Here is a 17,538-nt window from a genome sequence, read left to right on the forward strand (position 1 = left end):
TTGTCATATATAAAAAAACATGCTTTAGACAAGGAAACCTCTCTGTACTCACTTTGGTCAAAATAAACTTATCTCTTGACTACCTTCCAAAATGATGTAGCAAGTCACTCACATGTAACAAAATCACATTGAAAATCTGTAATCCACTTAATCTGCCTTGGTTCAAGTAGGCAGCTCATCACACCTTCTCAAGGGCAATTAAAGGATGAACAATAAATGCTGGGTTTGCCAATAATCCCCACATGGCATGAATGATTTTTTTTTGAATGTCTAACATTTAACTGTTATTGTTTCTGAAGCATTTATACAGAGTATTGATTTATTTGGGTCTATAAATATGACATGCATAAATCCCAAATTTGAACATGAAGGTATGTTAGTATTGAGAGCTGAAGATGCATACAAATTACCAGGAAGGTGGATTTTAACATTACAGCAAGTTACATGGTTCATGTAATATGGTCCAGGAGGACAAAATGTTTTTCTAAACTCCATCTGAGCTGATCCCAATTGTTTACAAAGAGTGATGTTGCAAAGTTTGCTTGATTTAACATTCCAATTCAGAAAATAATAACTTCAAAATGTCACAGTTGATTATGTGTGCGAGTCTCTGGAGTGGACTTGAACCCACAACTCTCTGAGTTGGGCAGTTATACTATCATATATGGGCCAGACATGTATTGGCTCCAGGGATTGAATGGCTAATTCCTGTTCCTTGATTACTAACTCAAGGATATGTTGCACATGTGAGATGTGTCACAATATTGGCATAAGTTTGCATGATAGATTGAGTTGGAAATTAATGCAACATTTTGTAACGAACATATACAACGTACACCTTAATAATGACTCAAGATGTGTACTAAATGAATTGACTGTCACATTGTTTAATTGTCACATTTCCTATCTGATATTTCTAATAGGAGGCACAAATAAGGAACTTGTGTTTGATCAGTTGTAGGTAACCAGTATAAATTAATAGAACATTGCTGATGAAGGGCTCTGGCCCGAAACGTCGAATTTCCTGTTCCTTGGATGCTGCCTAACCTGCTGTGCTTTAACCAGCAACACATTTTCAGCTCTGATCTCCAGCATCTGCAGACCTCACTTTTTAAATGAATAGAACAGTATTAGCTACAATGCCATATCCATTAATGTAACGCAGGGCATCTTACCGTTCTTGTGGAGGTAAAAGATAGCGCTGGCCAAGCTGGATATGATATGTTTTGTTTCAGACTCACTCAGATGGCCTTTCTCTTCCAGAATGCCCTTCAGCTCCCCAAGCTCACAGAATTCAATGACAAGATAGACTTTCTAAATCAGACAGGAGAATTGGAGAAGAACAGTAGGCCTTTGGTTAACGGTTGTATTTGTAGAGTCACAGAACCGATAAAGTCACACATTTTGATGTCACCTAGTGAATGTGCAGAATGTGAAACAATCCTCTCAGTGAGTGAGTCAGAAAGACAATTGACTACCTTTTATACACTGCCAGAGGTAGTTTCACTTGGGAAGCTTCCACCAGCACAGACAGGAGATATTAATTCATTGGGTAGGATTGGATTCTAACCCAGGAGTTGATTCTCTAAAGCAAGGCATGTAATGGATGGTGGGTTCATGAGTGAAGCAGCAAATGACAAACCGTTTCTTAAATCTACTACATTATAAAAAGAGTGGATCGACTCTGCCACTGTTGCATGCATAATTTTATAGATCATTACCTTGCAAGTCACATTTTCATCACTAAAACTACGGGGTGGGTAGATAACCCATTCCAAAGCATTTGTCCAAATGGAGCTTGCGTTAGTCAGCTGAGTGAAAGGAGGGTTGGTTCAGTCAGTGACTCAGTCATCCTTCTTCCCTCTGCTCACTACCCTCCCTGGCTAACACAGGTGAGAACAGCAACCATCAGAAATCAAGTGCTTGTTGCATGTTCTTGTGATGGTGCATCACACCAATCCATTGTGTTTTACCGCTGATACATGAAATTATATCTATCTGACACCATGATAAAGACAGGGCCAAAGTCACCAGTTGAAAAGTGTGGCACCGGAAAAGCACAGCAGGTCAGGCAGCATCAGGGGAGCAGGAGAGTTAAAGTTTTGGACATAAGCCACACTTTTCAACTCCGACTCTCCAGCATCTGCAGTCCTCACTTTCTCCCAATATCTCCAGTTGCTGATATTACATCCACAAGCCCTTCTTCCTTGTTGGAAGATCGAATGGAAACAGTCAAGTGAAATTCACTTAGTTTTCTACTCATGACTCCGAATAGCAAGGCAGGAAAATATAGAAACTTAGAAAATCGGAGCAGGAGTGGGCCATTTGGACCTTGATTCATCCACCATTCAATACAATCATGGCGGATCATCCAAATCAGTACCATCTTACTGCTGTCTCCACAAACCCATTAATTTCTTTAGCCTTAAGCCTTATATCTAACTCCCTCTTGAACACATTCAATGTTTTGGCATCAACCATTTTGTGTGGCAGAGAATTCTGCAGGCTCACCATGCCCTGAGTGAAGAAATTTCTCCTCATCTAAATCCTAAAGGGCATACCCCGTATCTTTAGAGTGTGACCCATGGTTCTGGACTCAGTGCTCAACGGGAATATTCTTCCCGCATTTACGCTGCTAATCTTGTTAGAATTTTATAGGTTTCTAGGAGGTTCCTTCCCCATTTTTCTGAACTCCAGTGAATCGTTTCTCTCTACATGTGTCAATCCTGCAATCTGAGGAATCAGTCTGATAATTCTGGAGGACAGAATGGATGCATGTAGCATTACCTCATTGATGCAGAAGCCAGCCATGCCCTTGACCCTCACATTCAAAACACTCTCATCTCATCCAGTGAATTGTGTGACAGCAGCGGTGTGTTACTGAAGGTCGATGGTAAAATTGTTTTACCCCAACCTATGGACCTAACACAGCTGCAGATTTAATCAGTTGAGCAATTTGCACATGGGTTAGAGACACTGATAACTTGGTTGAGGGCTTTCTTTTCAGCAGTGGCCGATACCTAAAAAAGCACAGGGCAGATTTCAATCATAGAATCCCTACAGTGTGGAAACAGGCCATTCGGCCCAACAAGTCCACACCGACCCTCCGAAGAGTAAGCCTCCCAGACTCATTCCCTGACTTTCATTGCTTAACATTTCTAATGTAGAAATAAATCTCAAGCCCTCATTTCAGATGAAGAGGCTGGGTTGAGGGACTCATGACTGGGAATTGTGATCAACCATTCCCCTTCTACAGAGGCCAATAACCTGTCACCAAGTCACCCTTTATCTACAGGTGGAGACACCATGACACTTTCAACTCCCTTAGAACCAACTCTCTGAGTGAGCAGGACCTCTGACCCTCCTGTTTATATCTGTCAGTCAGGGCTCCCTGATTGGACCAGATTAACAGCCCCAATCAGGGAATTCAATTCTATGATGTCCACTTGGCAGACCTTGTAACATTCACTATAATGCCATTTGTAGGCAGGTGCTAGAGATATACTGGAAAGGTCAGCCTCACAGTGATAAGGTGCCCTCCTGCTGATCCTACTGACAATAAGAGCACTGGTACATCGTGGTTAAAACTGTTTGAATTAAGCTGCTGAGTTTGGCCAATCTCTTCAGACTGCAGTTATATTTCACTGAGAGTACTTAACTGTCACTATGACTGACTTACTTCTCTCTTTCTTAGTCAAATGACTTTATAAATCTTTGGAGTATATTTAATGTGTTCCACCATACAAGGAGTTGGGTAACCTGAGGAAAACTAAACCTTGCTCTGTAGCTTTCTGTAAGTGGTTTATACAAGTCTTTGAGTTAGACCTAGGCAAGAACAGAGTTTCCCAGAAGTATAGTTTCAGGATATTGGAGGCAATGGTGAATAGGAATTGCAGTAATCACTAGGTTCTTTCGTGAGATGGAGGCATAATTCTCAAAAAGTGTGGTGCTGGCAAAGCACAGCCAGTCAGGCAGCATCTGAGAAGCAGGAGAGTCGATGTTTCGAGCATTCATTCATTCCTGATGAAGAGCTTATGCTCGAAACGTTGACTTTCTTGCTCCTTGGATGCTGCCTGACCTGCTGTGTTTTTCCAGCACCACACCTTTTGTCTCTGACCTGCAGCATCTGCAGTCCTCTCTTTCTCCCTGTAGGATTAACTGGTAAGGTCATCATTTGTTGTCTTCTCTCTAATGCCCATCAGCCATTTTAGATGGAAGTTAAGAGTCAAAAACATGTAGGACGAACCAGGTAAGGATGGCAGATGCCCTTCCCAAAAGGACAGATAATTCAGTGATTAACTAGATCTAGGCAATCAATGATTGCAAGCTCTAGTCTAATGGTTAACATTACGGAAGCTAGCTTCAAAACCAGATTTTATTAATTTATTTTGATTAGCTGTAGTGGATTTGAACCTGTTGTATCCTCTGAACAGTTTGCGACTTTAGATTATTAGCCCAGTGACATTAGCATGCTTCCACTCAGCTCCATGTGGCGTTCCTGATGCTGTTTCACTCCCAGCCTCCAGTCTCCCCAACCTGGTGCAGAGTCCGCACTGTCACACAGCCTCTGAAGAAGAAAGCTTCTCCCTAAATAACATTGAGAATTATACAGGTTTGTGTCTTAAATTAAGTAGTTTGTGGACTATTGATTTTGAAAGAATGAAATTGAATAAGCAAAAACTGGAGTTGCTTTGTATTCAAATGATTAGCGAAGAGCTGTGGAAATTTACAGAGAGAGAGAGAGAGAGAGAGGCAAGGGGAAGTACTCCATCTTCCAAACTGTGTTTCAAGACTGCCCAGATAGAGTGCAGGGCGACATGACTTTGAACTACTAGTTACACAGATTCTGGAAATTATAGTAGCTCCTTTTAAGAAGACAGATGGGTTTGCGTCAATGCTTAATCATGTTTTGTAATGGTGCTCCGTATTAAGCTCATTAGAGTAAGTGATTCCATTTTGAAACAATGCTCACATTTTAAACAAAGTGATTTGTTTTCTTGGCCATTAGATAGAATGTACTAAGTTCAACAATTCTTTTCTGTAACCCTTGCATTCATCTCCTTGGCGAGAACTTTTATTTGTATGGAGAACTGGTGCGGAAAGCTACATTGAAATGGCAAAATTCTCCAGTTATTATTTTAAGTGGGGTGAAAATTGGTCTTGGAACCATTGAAGGAAAACATGCCACTAGCAGGGGACAACCATTCAGTCCCAGATCCTCCCCTGACATTCAGTCAGATCCTCATTAGAACGATATCCTAACGTTATATCTGCCTTTGCTCTATATTCCTTCATAATTTTGTTTAACTGAAATCTATCAATTGCAAATTTAAATGAATAATAGACCAGAGTTGAAACTGCTGTCATTGATACACATAGAAAAGTTTCCTAACTTAATTTCTGAAAGGTCTGGCCCTAAATTGATAAAACAAATCTCAACTGTGGGAATAGGTTCAAAAGAAAAAAACTCCATTCCCCAAACTTTTGATCGAATCACTCTTAATCTTCTTCATTCCAGAGAATACAATCCCAGTACACGATCTCCTCATTGGAGTAAAACAGTGCTGCTCTCCCTTATTCCTGCAGTGTCATTCCCTAAATACACTACTCCATGTAATACTCCAGTACTCCATTTGCTCCACTTAAATCTTTGTCTGGCTGGATCATGATTCCTTTTTTTTATATATTGATGTGAACCCAGTATTCTAATAGACATTTTGATTATCCCTTATACCTTCTGGAGATTTTTAAAATCAATGTTCATGGAGCCTTAAGTCTCTTTCAGTCTTCACTGCTTCGAACCTTTCACTATTTAGAAGGTTTTCTGGTCTTCCTTCAGTCCAAAGTGGATGACCACACACTTGTTCACACCTAAATTCACCTAACACAGTTTGGCCTGAAAACTGAATCGATAAGTACAGGTAGTCCTCATTTAACATTGTGTCACTGTTCCTGAGCATTACTACTTTAAGTGAAATGATTTTAAGTGCACCATGGGGCCCATGGGAATTGATGTTAAAGCCAAAGTTAGGTTCCTTCAGATGTTATCGTGCCTGGAAGTCCTGTACCATACATGTGCATTACAAACTGAAATCACTTCCAAAATGAAATAAATCATTGGACGTGTTGGACTGAGGGTTCTGCTTCCCTGCTGTATGATTCTACGACTAGATATAGCAGAGATACAGTTTTTTAAAAGGTTATATTTGCTTGAAAAGGATACCCACGGATTGCTAAATAGTTTACCTTCACGTCTCCTGCCAGGTCACTCTGCAATCATTAATGCTACAATTTATCATTCTGTCCATTTGGGCACTGTGCACTCTGCTTGGATTACCTTCTGTGAGGACTTTCAGTGCTTCTTCCCCGAGTTGGAAACCTCTCGCCAACACTCTTTGTCGACAGCATTCGAGGGGTTGGTATTCTGGCACAGTCTTCTTCAGATCATGGATTCCTTAGCTGCATTAAGCCCTCAGTAAACAATGTCTCTCCATGGAATTAAAACAATTTCACCACATCAGCCTTGTTCAGTTCATCAAAACTAGCCTCCCTCGCCATGGTCATGATTTCACTGAACCTCGGGAACAGGATCACGAGAATCTCTTTTGCCACTGACACACTTGGGCCACAATTTCTGCCATAGGCCACTGAGACACAATGATAAAGTTTCATGCTATGCACCACTGCAATTGTCGATTGCTTTGAAAATGTTGTATGCATGCTCAAACTCCCTGACTGATGGTGCATTCTCACCATATATTGTCTTGATTAAATGGGTCAAAGTATGACATGGATAGTAAGCTTTGGATGGCTGTGTGACTCCCTGATCCATGGGGTCTATCTTTGGAACCTAGGAACACTATACGTAATCGTGTCTCACCAATCTGATTGAGTTTTTTGAAGATGTGAAAAACAAGATTGATGAAGCAAGTGGTAGACGTTTTCTTTATATGGACTTCAGCAAGGTGTTCAGCAAGGTTCTGTATGGTAGACTGGTTAGCATGGTTTGATCACATGGAATCCAGGGGCAGGTAGCCATTTGGATACAAAGTTGACCTGAAGGTAGGAGACAGAAGATGGTGGTGGAGGGTTGCTTTTCAGATTGGAGGCCTGCAACCAGCAGTGTGCCCCAAGGATCAGTGTGAGTCCACTGCTTTTTGTCATTTATATAAATTATTTGGATGTGAATATAGGAGGAATGGTTAGTAAGTTTGCAGATGACACCAAAATTGGAGGTATAATGGACAGTGAAGATGGTTAACTAAAAGAGAAAATGCAGGAAAATCTCAGCAGGTCTGGCAGCATCTGTAAGGAGAGAAAAGAGCTGACGTTTCGAGTCTAACTGACCCTTTGTCAGCTTCGGCAAAGCTTCATTAGTCATTGCATTGAGTATAGCAGTTGGGATGTCATGCTGCAGTTATACAGCACAATGGTTAGGCCATTTTGAAGTACTATATCCAATTCTGGTCTCTTTGCTATAGGAAAGATATTGTTAAACTTGAAAGGTGTATAAAAGATTTACAAGGATGTTGCCAGGGTTGGACGGTTTTAGCTATCGGGAAAGGCTGAATAGGCTGGGGCTGATTTCCCGAGAGCGTCAGAGGCTGACCTTATAGAGATTTATAAAATCGTGAGGGGCATGGACAGGGTAAATAGCCAGGGTCTTTTTTCCAGGATAGGAGAGTGCAAAACTAAAGAGCATAGGTTTAAGATGAGATGGGAAAGATATAAAAGGGACTTAAGGGACAACTTTCCCACACAGAGGGTGGTGTGTGTATGGAATTATTTGTCAGAGCATGTGGTAGAGGCTGGTCCAATTACAATATTTAAAAGGCATCTGGATGGGTACATGAATAGGGAGGGTTTAGAGGGATATGGGCCAAATGCTGGCAAATGGGACAAGATTGGGTTGAAATATCTGGTCGGCATGGATGGGTTGGATTGAAGGGTTTGTTTCTGTGCTGCACATCTCTATGACTCTTTAACAGGAGTAGGCCATTCAGCCCCTGAGTCTGTTCCACCTTTCAATGAGATCATGGCTGACCTGTGGTCTATATACCTGCCTTTGGCCCGCATCTTTTAATATGTTTGCTTAACAAAAATTGTGTCTGTCTCAGATTTAAAATTAACAACTGATCCAGCATCGACTGCCATTTGTGGAAGATAATTCCAAACATCTACCGCCATTTGTGTGTAGAGTGCTTCCTAACATCTCTCCTGAATGATCTGATGCTAATTCTCAGGCTATGCCCCCCAATTCTAGAATCCCCCACCAGTGGAAGTAATTTATCTTTATCTACCCTGTCTTTTCCGGAGAATATCTTGAAGAATTTGATCTGATCACCCTTAACCTTCTAAGTTCTAGAGAAACAGATAATTTGTGTAATATCTCCTTATCACCCAACCCCTGAAGTCCAGATGTCATTCTTGTAAACCTACAATGAACTGCATCCAAGGCCAATATATCCTTCCTAAGGCGTGATGCCCAAATCTGCTCACAATATTCCAAGTGAGGTTTCGTCAGGGTTTTGTATGACTGCAGCATACTTTCTGCATCCTTGTGCTCCAGTCCTCTAAGTATAAAGGCCAGCATTCCATTTCTTGATTATTTTCTGCACTTCTATATGGGATTTTAAAGATCTATGCACCTGAATCCCCAATCTTTGGACATCCAGTGGATGTACCTTAATACCGTCCAGAAAGTATTTTGTTCTATCCTTTTCCAGTCCAAAATGAATCAGCTCACTTGCTGACATTGAACACCATCCACCACAGTTTTGCCAATTCATCTCGCGTATCAATATCCCTTTGGTATTTTTATGCTATCGTCTGCAATGTCTGCAGTGCCACCTAACTTTCATTATTTGGATAGGTGACTTTCTATATTAGTATCCAAAGGGTTAATAAATAATGCATAGTTGGTGTTGGGTGGAAGGTAAATCATGTACATGTTTTCAGACATTTCAATTGATGGTTATATTTTCTCTGGCACAATATGCCTTCCCAACAGGGAGAGAACACAGAGGAAGCAAATCCTGAAAATGCATGTCCATCATCCAGGCTTTCTTGTTTGAGTGTTATATTGGATGGCAGATATTTCTTAGAGTGGCTCTTCAGTGCTCACAGTATTTCCGATGTATAGCCCTCAGGGCAGTATCTTTCCATCTCCTGCCATGTTCCTGTCAAGTAAACGATGTTTAATAGCTTTAATTTCTGGCCTATCATCTCCTGTTTTGAATTATATGTTCACTGGGATATTTACCTCTAGCCAAGTCTCATCACAGCAAAGTTAAAACCTTGCTTTGGTGAATAGGTACCTTCTTTAATGACTGTCTTCAATTGGGCAGGATTTGTTCAGCCTAGTGACAGCACTAACCTCTTCACCAGACACTTCCATATTGTGCCGACAACAACAATTCATGAAATGGTCAAACCATTCACAACAAGCTTGGAAACTAACCCACTGAGACCTCTGTAAGACGTCATTCAGGGTTTTGGTTTGTTCTTGGGTGACCTTGACGTTGAGAGGCTCTTTGACTGGTTTCGGCCTTCGATCCAGGCTGCCAAGAATCTTTCCGTGACTACATGGTGCTGTATCTAAGTTGACGCACCCTCTCAGCACTTGGAGGTGTAACTTGCTTTGATTTTCATTGACTCGATTGTTCTCACTGTTGTAGGGGTTATCCCAAACATTCGAGCAATATTGCCTTCTCATTCTCCTGCTTTGGAACGTTTTAATGCATCTAACTTCATTGCAAGGTTGATGAATTCTCTTGATCTCTTGATAGGGTGAATTGCCGACGTTTTTTCCCCTGAGAAGGGGGGGTCCAAAACTAGACAGCATAGGATTAAGGTGAGAGGGGATAAACTTTAAAGGGACCTGAGGGGTAACGTTTTCACGCAGAGCGTAGTGCACGTATGGAACAAGCTGCCAGAGGAAGTGGTAGAGACAGGTACAATTACAGCATTTAAGAAACATACGGACAGGTACTTGGATAGGAAAGGTTGAGAGGGATAATGCAGTAAAATGGAACCAGTTGGGTTTAGAAAACCTGGTCAGCGTGGACAAGTCAGGCTGAAGGGCCTGTTTCCATGCAGTGTGCTTGCTGGGTGCTTCTGCCTTATGTTTAAATCCCTGCGGGTTGCACAGACTTCAGTCTCTCACGTCTCTCTTTCTCCTTTCCCACTCTGTCTGTCTCTCTCCTACACCACTCTGTCTCTCTTTTCCCTGCAGTCAGCCCTACCCCAGCTCAGGACAGCTGTAAAGGATCTCTACTCTTCTTCATCCACAGAAGAATCCATACACTGAGCAAACAGTTCTTCCTAGCTATATCGGAAATTAAAGATAGTAAGTACCAAAAACTTTCATGTACTTACCCCAACACTCTGGATTCCTCAACCATTCCAGAATGTTCCATCGGCCTCCGGAAGCACTCGGGGGTCATTAACCACGTGGTTGCTGCAGCAACTGCCACCCACGAACCATGACCTCACTTCCGCCCCCACTGACCTTGCAGCCTCCGCGATCGCCACCCAGACAACTGCCTCCACGATTGCCAGGAGGACCATCGCTGACAGATTCGCAGCCTCCGCAGGGTCCACAGCCACCGGGAACAACACCGTTTCTGCAGTCGCCACTGCCACTTCCGCCCCCGGAGTTGACGTCGCCGCATCTACTTCCACCCCGAGTGACGTTACACACCTGCACAACGACCACGCCGCATGCGTCTCTGCCCCCACACCTAACTCCACCCCCACACCGATCCCCGCCCCCACGCCGATCCCCGCCCCCATGCAAATCTCAGCCCCCACGCCTAACCTCACCCCCACTCCCAGCTCCAGTCCCACACCAGGTCCTAGCTCCCAGCCCTGCTGTATTTTCACCATCCCTCCAGACCTCCCCGTCTCTGAGGATGAAAGATCAGTCCTCAGCAGAGGCCTCACCTTCGTCTCCCTACGCTCCCGGATTAACGAATTCAACACGCGGCGAGACATCGAGCATTTCTTCAACTGCCTTCGCCTCCGTGCCTACTTCTTTAACCAGGACTCCTGCCCACCCTCTGACGACCCCTTCTCCCGGCTCCAACACACCCCATCCACCGGGACACCCCGTGCTGGCCTCTTACCCGCCCACGATCTCTTCATAGCCAACTGCCGCCGTGACATTGACCGCCTCAACCTGTCCACCCCTCTCACCCACTCCAATCTCTCACCCTTGCAACGTGCAGCCCTCCACTCCCTCCGCTCCAATCCCAACCTCACCATCAAACCGGCAGACAAGGGAGGCGCGGTGGTGATTTGGCGCACCAATCTTTATATTGCTGAGGCTGAATGCCAGCTCGTGGACACTTCCTCCTACTGCCCCCTTGACCATGACCCCACCTCCCACCACCAAACCATCATCTCCCAGACCATCCATAACCTCATCACCTCAGGGGATCTCCCATCCATCGCCTCCAACCTCATAGTCCCACAACCCCGCACCGCCCGTTTCTACCTCCTGCCCAAAATCCACAAACCTGACTGCCCCGGCAGACCCATTGTCTCAGCCTGCTCCTGCCCCACCGAACTCATTTCTGCATACCTTGACATGGTCCTGTTCCCTTTAGTCCAAGAACTCCCCACCTACGTTTGGGACACCACCCACGCCCTCCACCTCCTCCATGATTTTCGCATCCCTGGCCCCCAACGCCTTATCTTCACCATGGACATCCAGTCCCTATACACCTCCATCCCCCATCATGAAGGCCTCAAAGCCCTCCACTTATTCCTTTCCCACCAACCCAACCAGTACCCTTCCATTGACACCCCCCTTTGACTGACTGAACTGGTCCTCACTCTGAACAACTTCTCTTTCCAATCCTCCCACTTCCTCCAAACCAAAGGAGTAGCCGTGGGCACCCGCATGGGCCCTAGCTATGCCTGCCTCTTCATTGAATATGTGGAACAGTCCATCTTCCGCAGCTACACTGGCACCACCCTGCACCTTTTCCTCCGCTACATCAATGACTGTATCAGCGCTACTTCGTGCTCCCACGAGGAGGTTGAACAGTTCATCCACTTTACTAACACCTTCCGCCCCAACCTCAAATTTATCTGGACCGTCTCAGACTCCTCCCTCCCCTTCCTAGACCTCTCCATTTCTATCTCGAGCGACCAACTCAACATGGACGTTTACTATAAACTGACTGACTCCCACAGCTACCTAGATTACACTTCCTCCCACCCTGTCCCCTGTAAAAATGCCATCCCATATTCCCAATTCCTTTGCTTTCTCCGCATCTGCTCCCAGGAGGACCAATTCCAATACTGAACAACCCAGCTGGCCTCCTTCTTCAAAGACCGCAATTTCCCCTCAGATGTGGTTGACGATACTCTCCATCGCATCTCCTCCACTTCTCGCTCCTCCGCCCTTGAACCCCGCCCCTCCAATCGCCACCAGGACAGAACTCCACTGGTCCTCACCTACCACCTCTGGATACATTGTATCATCCACCGTCATTTCCGCCACCTCCAACAGACCCCACCACCAGGGATATATTTCCCTTCTCACCCCTATCAGCGTTCCGGAAAGACCACACCCTCCGTGATTCCCTCGTCAAATCCACACCCCCCAACAACCCAACCTCCACTCCCGGCACCTTCCCCTGCAAGAAATGCAAAACTTGCGCCCACACCTTCCCCCTCACTTCCCTCCAAGGCCCCAAGGGATCTTTCCATATCTGTCAGAAATTCACCTGCATCTCCACACGCATCATTTACTGCATCCGCTGCACTCAATGTGGCCTCCTCTATATTGGGGAGACAGGCCGTCTACTTGCGGAATGCTTCAGAGGACACCTCTGGGACACCCGTATCAACCAAGCCAACTGCCCCGTGGCTGAACACTTTAACTCTCCCTCCCTCTCCACCAAGGACATGCAGGTCCTTGGCCTCTCCATCGCCAGACCTGGAGGAAGAGCATTTCATCTTCTGCCTAGGAACCCTCCAACCACAAGGGATGAATGCAGATTTCTCCAGCTTTCTCATTTCCCCTCCCCCCACCTTATCTCAGTCCCAACCCACAGACTCAGCACCACCTTCTTGACCTGCAATCTTCTTCCCGACCTCTCCGCCCCCACCCCCTCTCCAGTCTATCACCCTCACCTTAACCTCCTTCCACCTATCGTATTCCCAACGCCCCTCCCCCAAGTCCCTCCTCCCTACCTTTTATCTTAGCCTGCTTGGCACACCCTCCTCATTCCTGAAGAAGGACTTATGCCTGAAACGTCGATTCTCCTGCTCCTTTGATGCTGCCTGACCTGCTGCACTTTTCCAGCAACACATTTCTAAGCTCTAGAAATGTACAGCACATAAACAGAGCCTTTAGTTCAACTCATTCATGCCAACCAAATATCCTAAATTAATCTAGTCCCATTTGCCAGCATTTGGTCCATATCCCTCTAAATCCTTCCTGTTCATACACCCATCCAGAGGCCTTTTAAATGTTATTGTTGGACCAGTCTCCACCACTTCCTCTGGCAGCTCATTCCATACACGCACCACCCTCTGTGTGAAAAAGTTGTCCCTTAGGTCTCTTTTATATATTTCCCCTCTCACCTTAAACCTATCTCCTACCTTGGGGAAAAGACCTTGGCTATCCACTGTATCCATGCTCTTCATGATTTTATAAACCTCTATAAGGTCACCCCTTAGCATCTGACACTCCAAAGAAAATAGTCCCAGCCTATTCAGCCTCTCCATATAGCCCTACAAAGAAAATAAACTTCATTTGAAACAGTACATAATGGAGCAACATTATATGAAGAGTACCCAGATCTCCTTGTGATTGAATACTCCCATCTTCACAGCTTACAATGTCACCTACTGTTGTATTCTTATCAAAACTGAATGTATGGCTCTCTATCTTATTATCTGAGTTGTGCATGATTGAAATGTATAGGTGAGGTGCGAACATACATTGCTGTGGAAGCCTTTAAAAGGAACACTGCATGTATAATGCTGTAACATCAGGGGCAGGACTTCATGCATATGACTAGACAAATGGCCTATCACGTCTGCACCAGCTAATGGCACAACAGTTGCACGAGCTTGATAACTGTCCTTAGCTAGTAAGTGCTACCTTTGATCAGTAATTGGCCAATTTCAGGAGAATCAGTAAAATTTGAAGTTACTATGGTGTTTCAAACCTGCCATCTATATTCTCAGCAGCAAAACATCACAAATGATTGATATGTTGCCATGTTTAGGGCAAAACAATGAGTTAGTCCTCAAATGCATCCCCCTTTTATTTAATTGATTCTCAAGTAGAACAAAGAACAATACTTCAGCCCTCCAAGCTGCGATGACACATTTTGCCCCTCCATACTAAAACTGTCTTCATTTACAGGATCTGTATCCCTCTATTCCTTTCCTATTCACGTACTCGTCCAGTTTTTTCCTGACTGTTGCTATTGTGTCTGCTTCAACCCCCTCCTCTGGCAGTGTGTTCCAGGCACTCACCACATGTTGTGTGAAAAATATACATCACGCATCTCTTCTAACCGCCCCCCCCCCCCCCCACACACACACACACACACACACTCACACCTTGAACCTGTGTCCCCTAGTAATTGACCAAACCCCCCAACCCTGGGGAAAAGCCTCATACTTTCCACTCTATCCATGCCATTCACAATTTTATAAACTTCTATCAGATCGCCCTTCAACCTCCTGTGTTCCAGTGAAAACAAACCCAGTCTATCCAACCTTTCTTCATAGCTAAAATTCCCCTTACCATGCAACATCCTGCTAAACCTTTTCTGCACCCTCTCCAAAGCATCCATATCCTTCTGGTAGTGTGGTGACCAGAACTGTATGCAATATTCCAAGTGTGGCCTAACTAAGGTTCTATAAAGCTGCAGCATAACTTGTCTATCTTTATACTCAGTGTTCCTTCCAATGAAGGCAAGCATGCCATGGGCCTAAATTACTACCTTATCTGCGCTGACACCTTCAGTAATCTGTGGGCCTGCACACCAAGATCCCTCTGCTTATTAATACTCATAAAGGTTCTGCCATTCACTGTATAATTTCCATCTTGACCTTCCAAAATACATCACCTCACATTTGTCCAGATTAAACTCCATCTGCCATTTTTCTGCCCATACCTCCAGCTGATTCATATTCTGCTGTATCCTCTGACAATCCTCCTCACGATGTGTAACTCCATCAATCTTTGAATAATCCACAAACGTACTGATTTTACCAGCTATGTTTTCTTCCAAATCATTAATGTAGACCACAAACAGCAGAGGTCTCAGCACTGATCCTTGTGGAACACCGCTAGTCACAGCCCTCCATACCGAAAAGCATCTTTGCACCGCTATCCTGTGTCCCCTATGACTAATCCAGTTCTGTATCCATCGTGCCAGCTCACCCCGATACCATGTGACTTCACCTTTCATACCAGCCTATAATGAGGGACCTTGTCAAAGGCTTTACTGAAGTCCATGTAGACAACATCAACCACTGTTCCCTCACCAATCATCTTCATTACCTCCTCAAAAAATCTTGTTCAAGTTAGTGAGACACTCCTGTGCACAAAACCATACTGTTTATCAATAATAAGTCTATTTGCATCTAAATGCATCTTTTCCCTGAGAATCTTGTCCAAAAATTTCGCTGCCAATGATGTGAGGCTCACAGGGCTGTAATTTCCTGGATTATCCCTGCTACCCTTCTTAAACAATGGGACAACATTGGCTATTCTCCAGTCCCCTGGGACCTCACCTGTGGCCAAAGAGGATACAAAATTGTCTGTCAATGCTCCAGCAATTTGTTATCCTGATTGGATATCCCATCAGGACCCAGTGATGTATCTACCTTCATATTTTTTAACACCTCTTCCTTTGTAATAGCAACTTGGCTTAGAAATTCTACACTCCCTTCCCAGAGATCATCCTCCACCAATTCCTTCTCTTTGGTGAATACCAACACAAAATATTCATTTAAGATCTCACCTCACCTCTTCTGGCTCCACACATAGAATCCCTCCTTTGTCGAGTGAACCAACCCTTTCCCCAGCTACTCTCTTGCTTTTTATATTGTTATACGAAACCTTGGGGTCCTCCTTAATCTTGTTTGATAATGACTTTTTGTGACCCATTTTAGCCCTTCTAATTCCTTGTTTATGTTCTTTGCTACTTTCCTTATATACTTCAAGGACTTCAATTCCCATTCCCATTCTCCTAGACCTTACGTATGCTTTATTTTTCTTTTTGACCAAGGTCATAACATTCCGGGTCATCCAAGGTTCATGCATCCTTCATTCTCGCAGGAATGTACCACTCCCGAACTCTTATCAGTTGCCATTTGAAATACTCTCACATGTCCGATGTAGATTTACTTCAAACAGCCGGCTCCAATCAAAATTCTTGAGATCTTGCCTAATGTTGTTGGACAAAGTTAAAAATCACACAACACCAGGTTATAGTCCAACAGGTTTAATTGGAAGCATTAGTTTTCAGAGTGCTGAGTTCAATTAAACCTGTTGGATTATAACCTGGTGTTGTTTGATTTTTAACTTTGCACACCCCAGTCCAACATCAGCATCTCCAAATCATTCCAACGTTGTTGTAGTTTGCCTTTCCCTAATTTATCACATTCACATTGTTATCCCTCTCCATTAGTATTTTAAAACTCACAGTATTATGGTCACTGCTCCTGAAATGCTTCCCCCCTGAAACTTTACTCACTTGGCCAGGCTCATTTCCCAAAGCCAGGTTACAATTTAACCCTTTCCCGATGAAGAGCTTATGCTTGAAATGTTGACTGCCCTGCTCCTTGGATGCTGCCTGACCGGCTGTGCTTTTCCAGCACTACACTTTTTGACTCTGATCTCCAGCATCTGTAGTCCTCACTTTCTCCCAGTATAACCCCTTCCCTGGTTGGACTGTTTACATACTCTGTCAAGAAACCCTCCTGAATGGTCCTGACAAATTCTGACGAAAGTGGGTACTGCAGATGCTGGAGATTAAAGTCAAGGTTAGAGTAGTGCAGGAAAATCACAGCAGATCAGGCAGCATCCGAGGAGCAGGAAAATTGATGTTTCAGGCAAAAGCCCTTCATCAGGAATGCTTATAGATTTTGCCCCATCCAAGCCCAGTCAATATAGGGGAAGTTAAAAGCACCCACCACAACAACTCTGCTGGTTTTACATCTTTCCAAAATCTGTCTACATCATCTGTCCTCTATCTCCCACTGGCTGTTGGGAAACCTGTAGTATATCCCCAGCATCTACCCCCAAGTAAATTGAAGGTTTTCTCAAGTGAATTTAAATTCAAGTAATTAAACTTGATTCCTCTGAGAAAAACAGGATTTGAAACAATGCAATGTGGTGCTAAGCACCATTCTGAATTTTCACACAAAATGATGGAGGATGGCAAAGCAGGAAGTTTAACATTAGTAGAAACAAGCACTGCGTTGGGAACAGTCACTCAGCAATGGTTTTCTTCAAATTGGCCAATTCCTGATCAAAATAGCACTTGCTGTCTAAAT

General features: G+C 44.1%; 1 protein-coding gene across 1 annotated transcript in view; it reads right to left on the minus strand.

Annotated features, from left to right (window-relative positions):
• The window catches only part of LOC132826925 (serine/threonine-protein kinase 33-like), a 104,398-nt gene that overhangs the window by 20,976 nt on the left and 65,884 nt on the right, over positions 1 to 17,538 (minus strand). Inside the window, exon 5 of the mRNA XM_060843225.1 lies at positions 1,176 to 1,314. Coding sequence (XP_060699208.1) covers positions 1,176 to 1,314 — 139 coding nt within the window. The remainder of the gene's footprint in view (positions 1 to 1,175; positions 1,315 to 17,538) is intronic.

The sequence above is a fragment of the Hemiscyllium ocellatum genome, chromosome 23, assembly GCF_020745735.1.
Source record: "Hemiscyllium ocellatum isolate sHemOce1 chromosome 23, sHemOce1.pat.X.cur, whole genome shotgun sequence".
NCBI lineage: Eukaryota > Metazoa > Chordata > Chondrichthyes > Orectolobiformes > Hemiscylliidae > Hemiscyllium > Hemiscyllium ocellatum.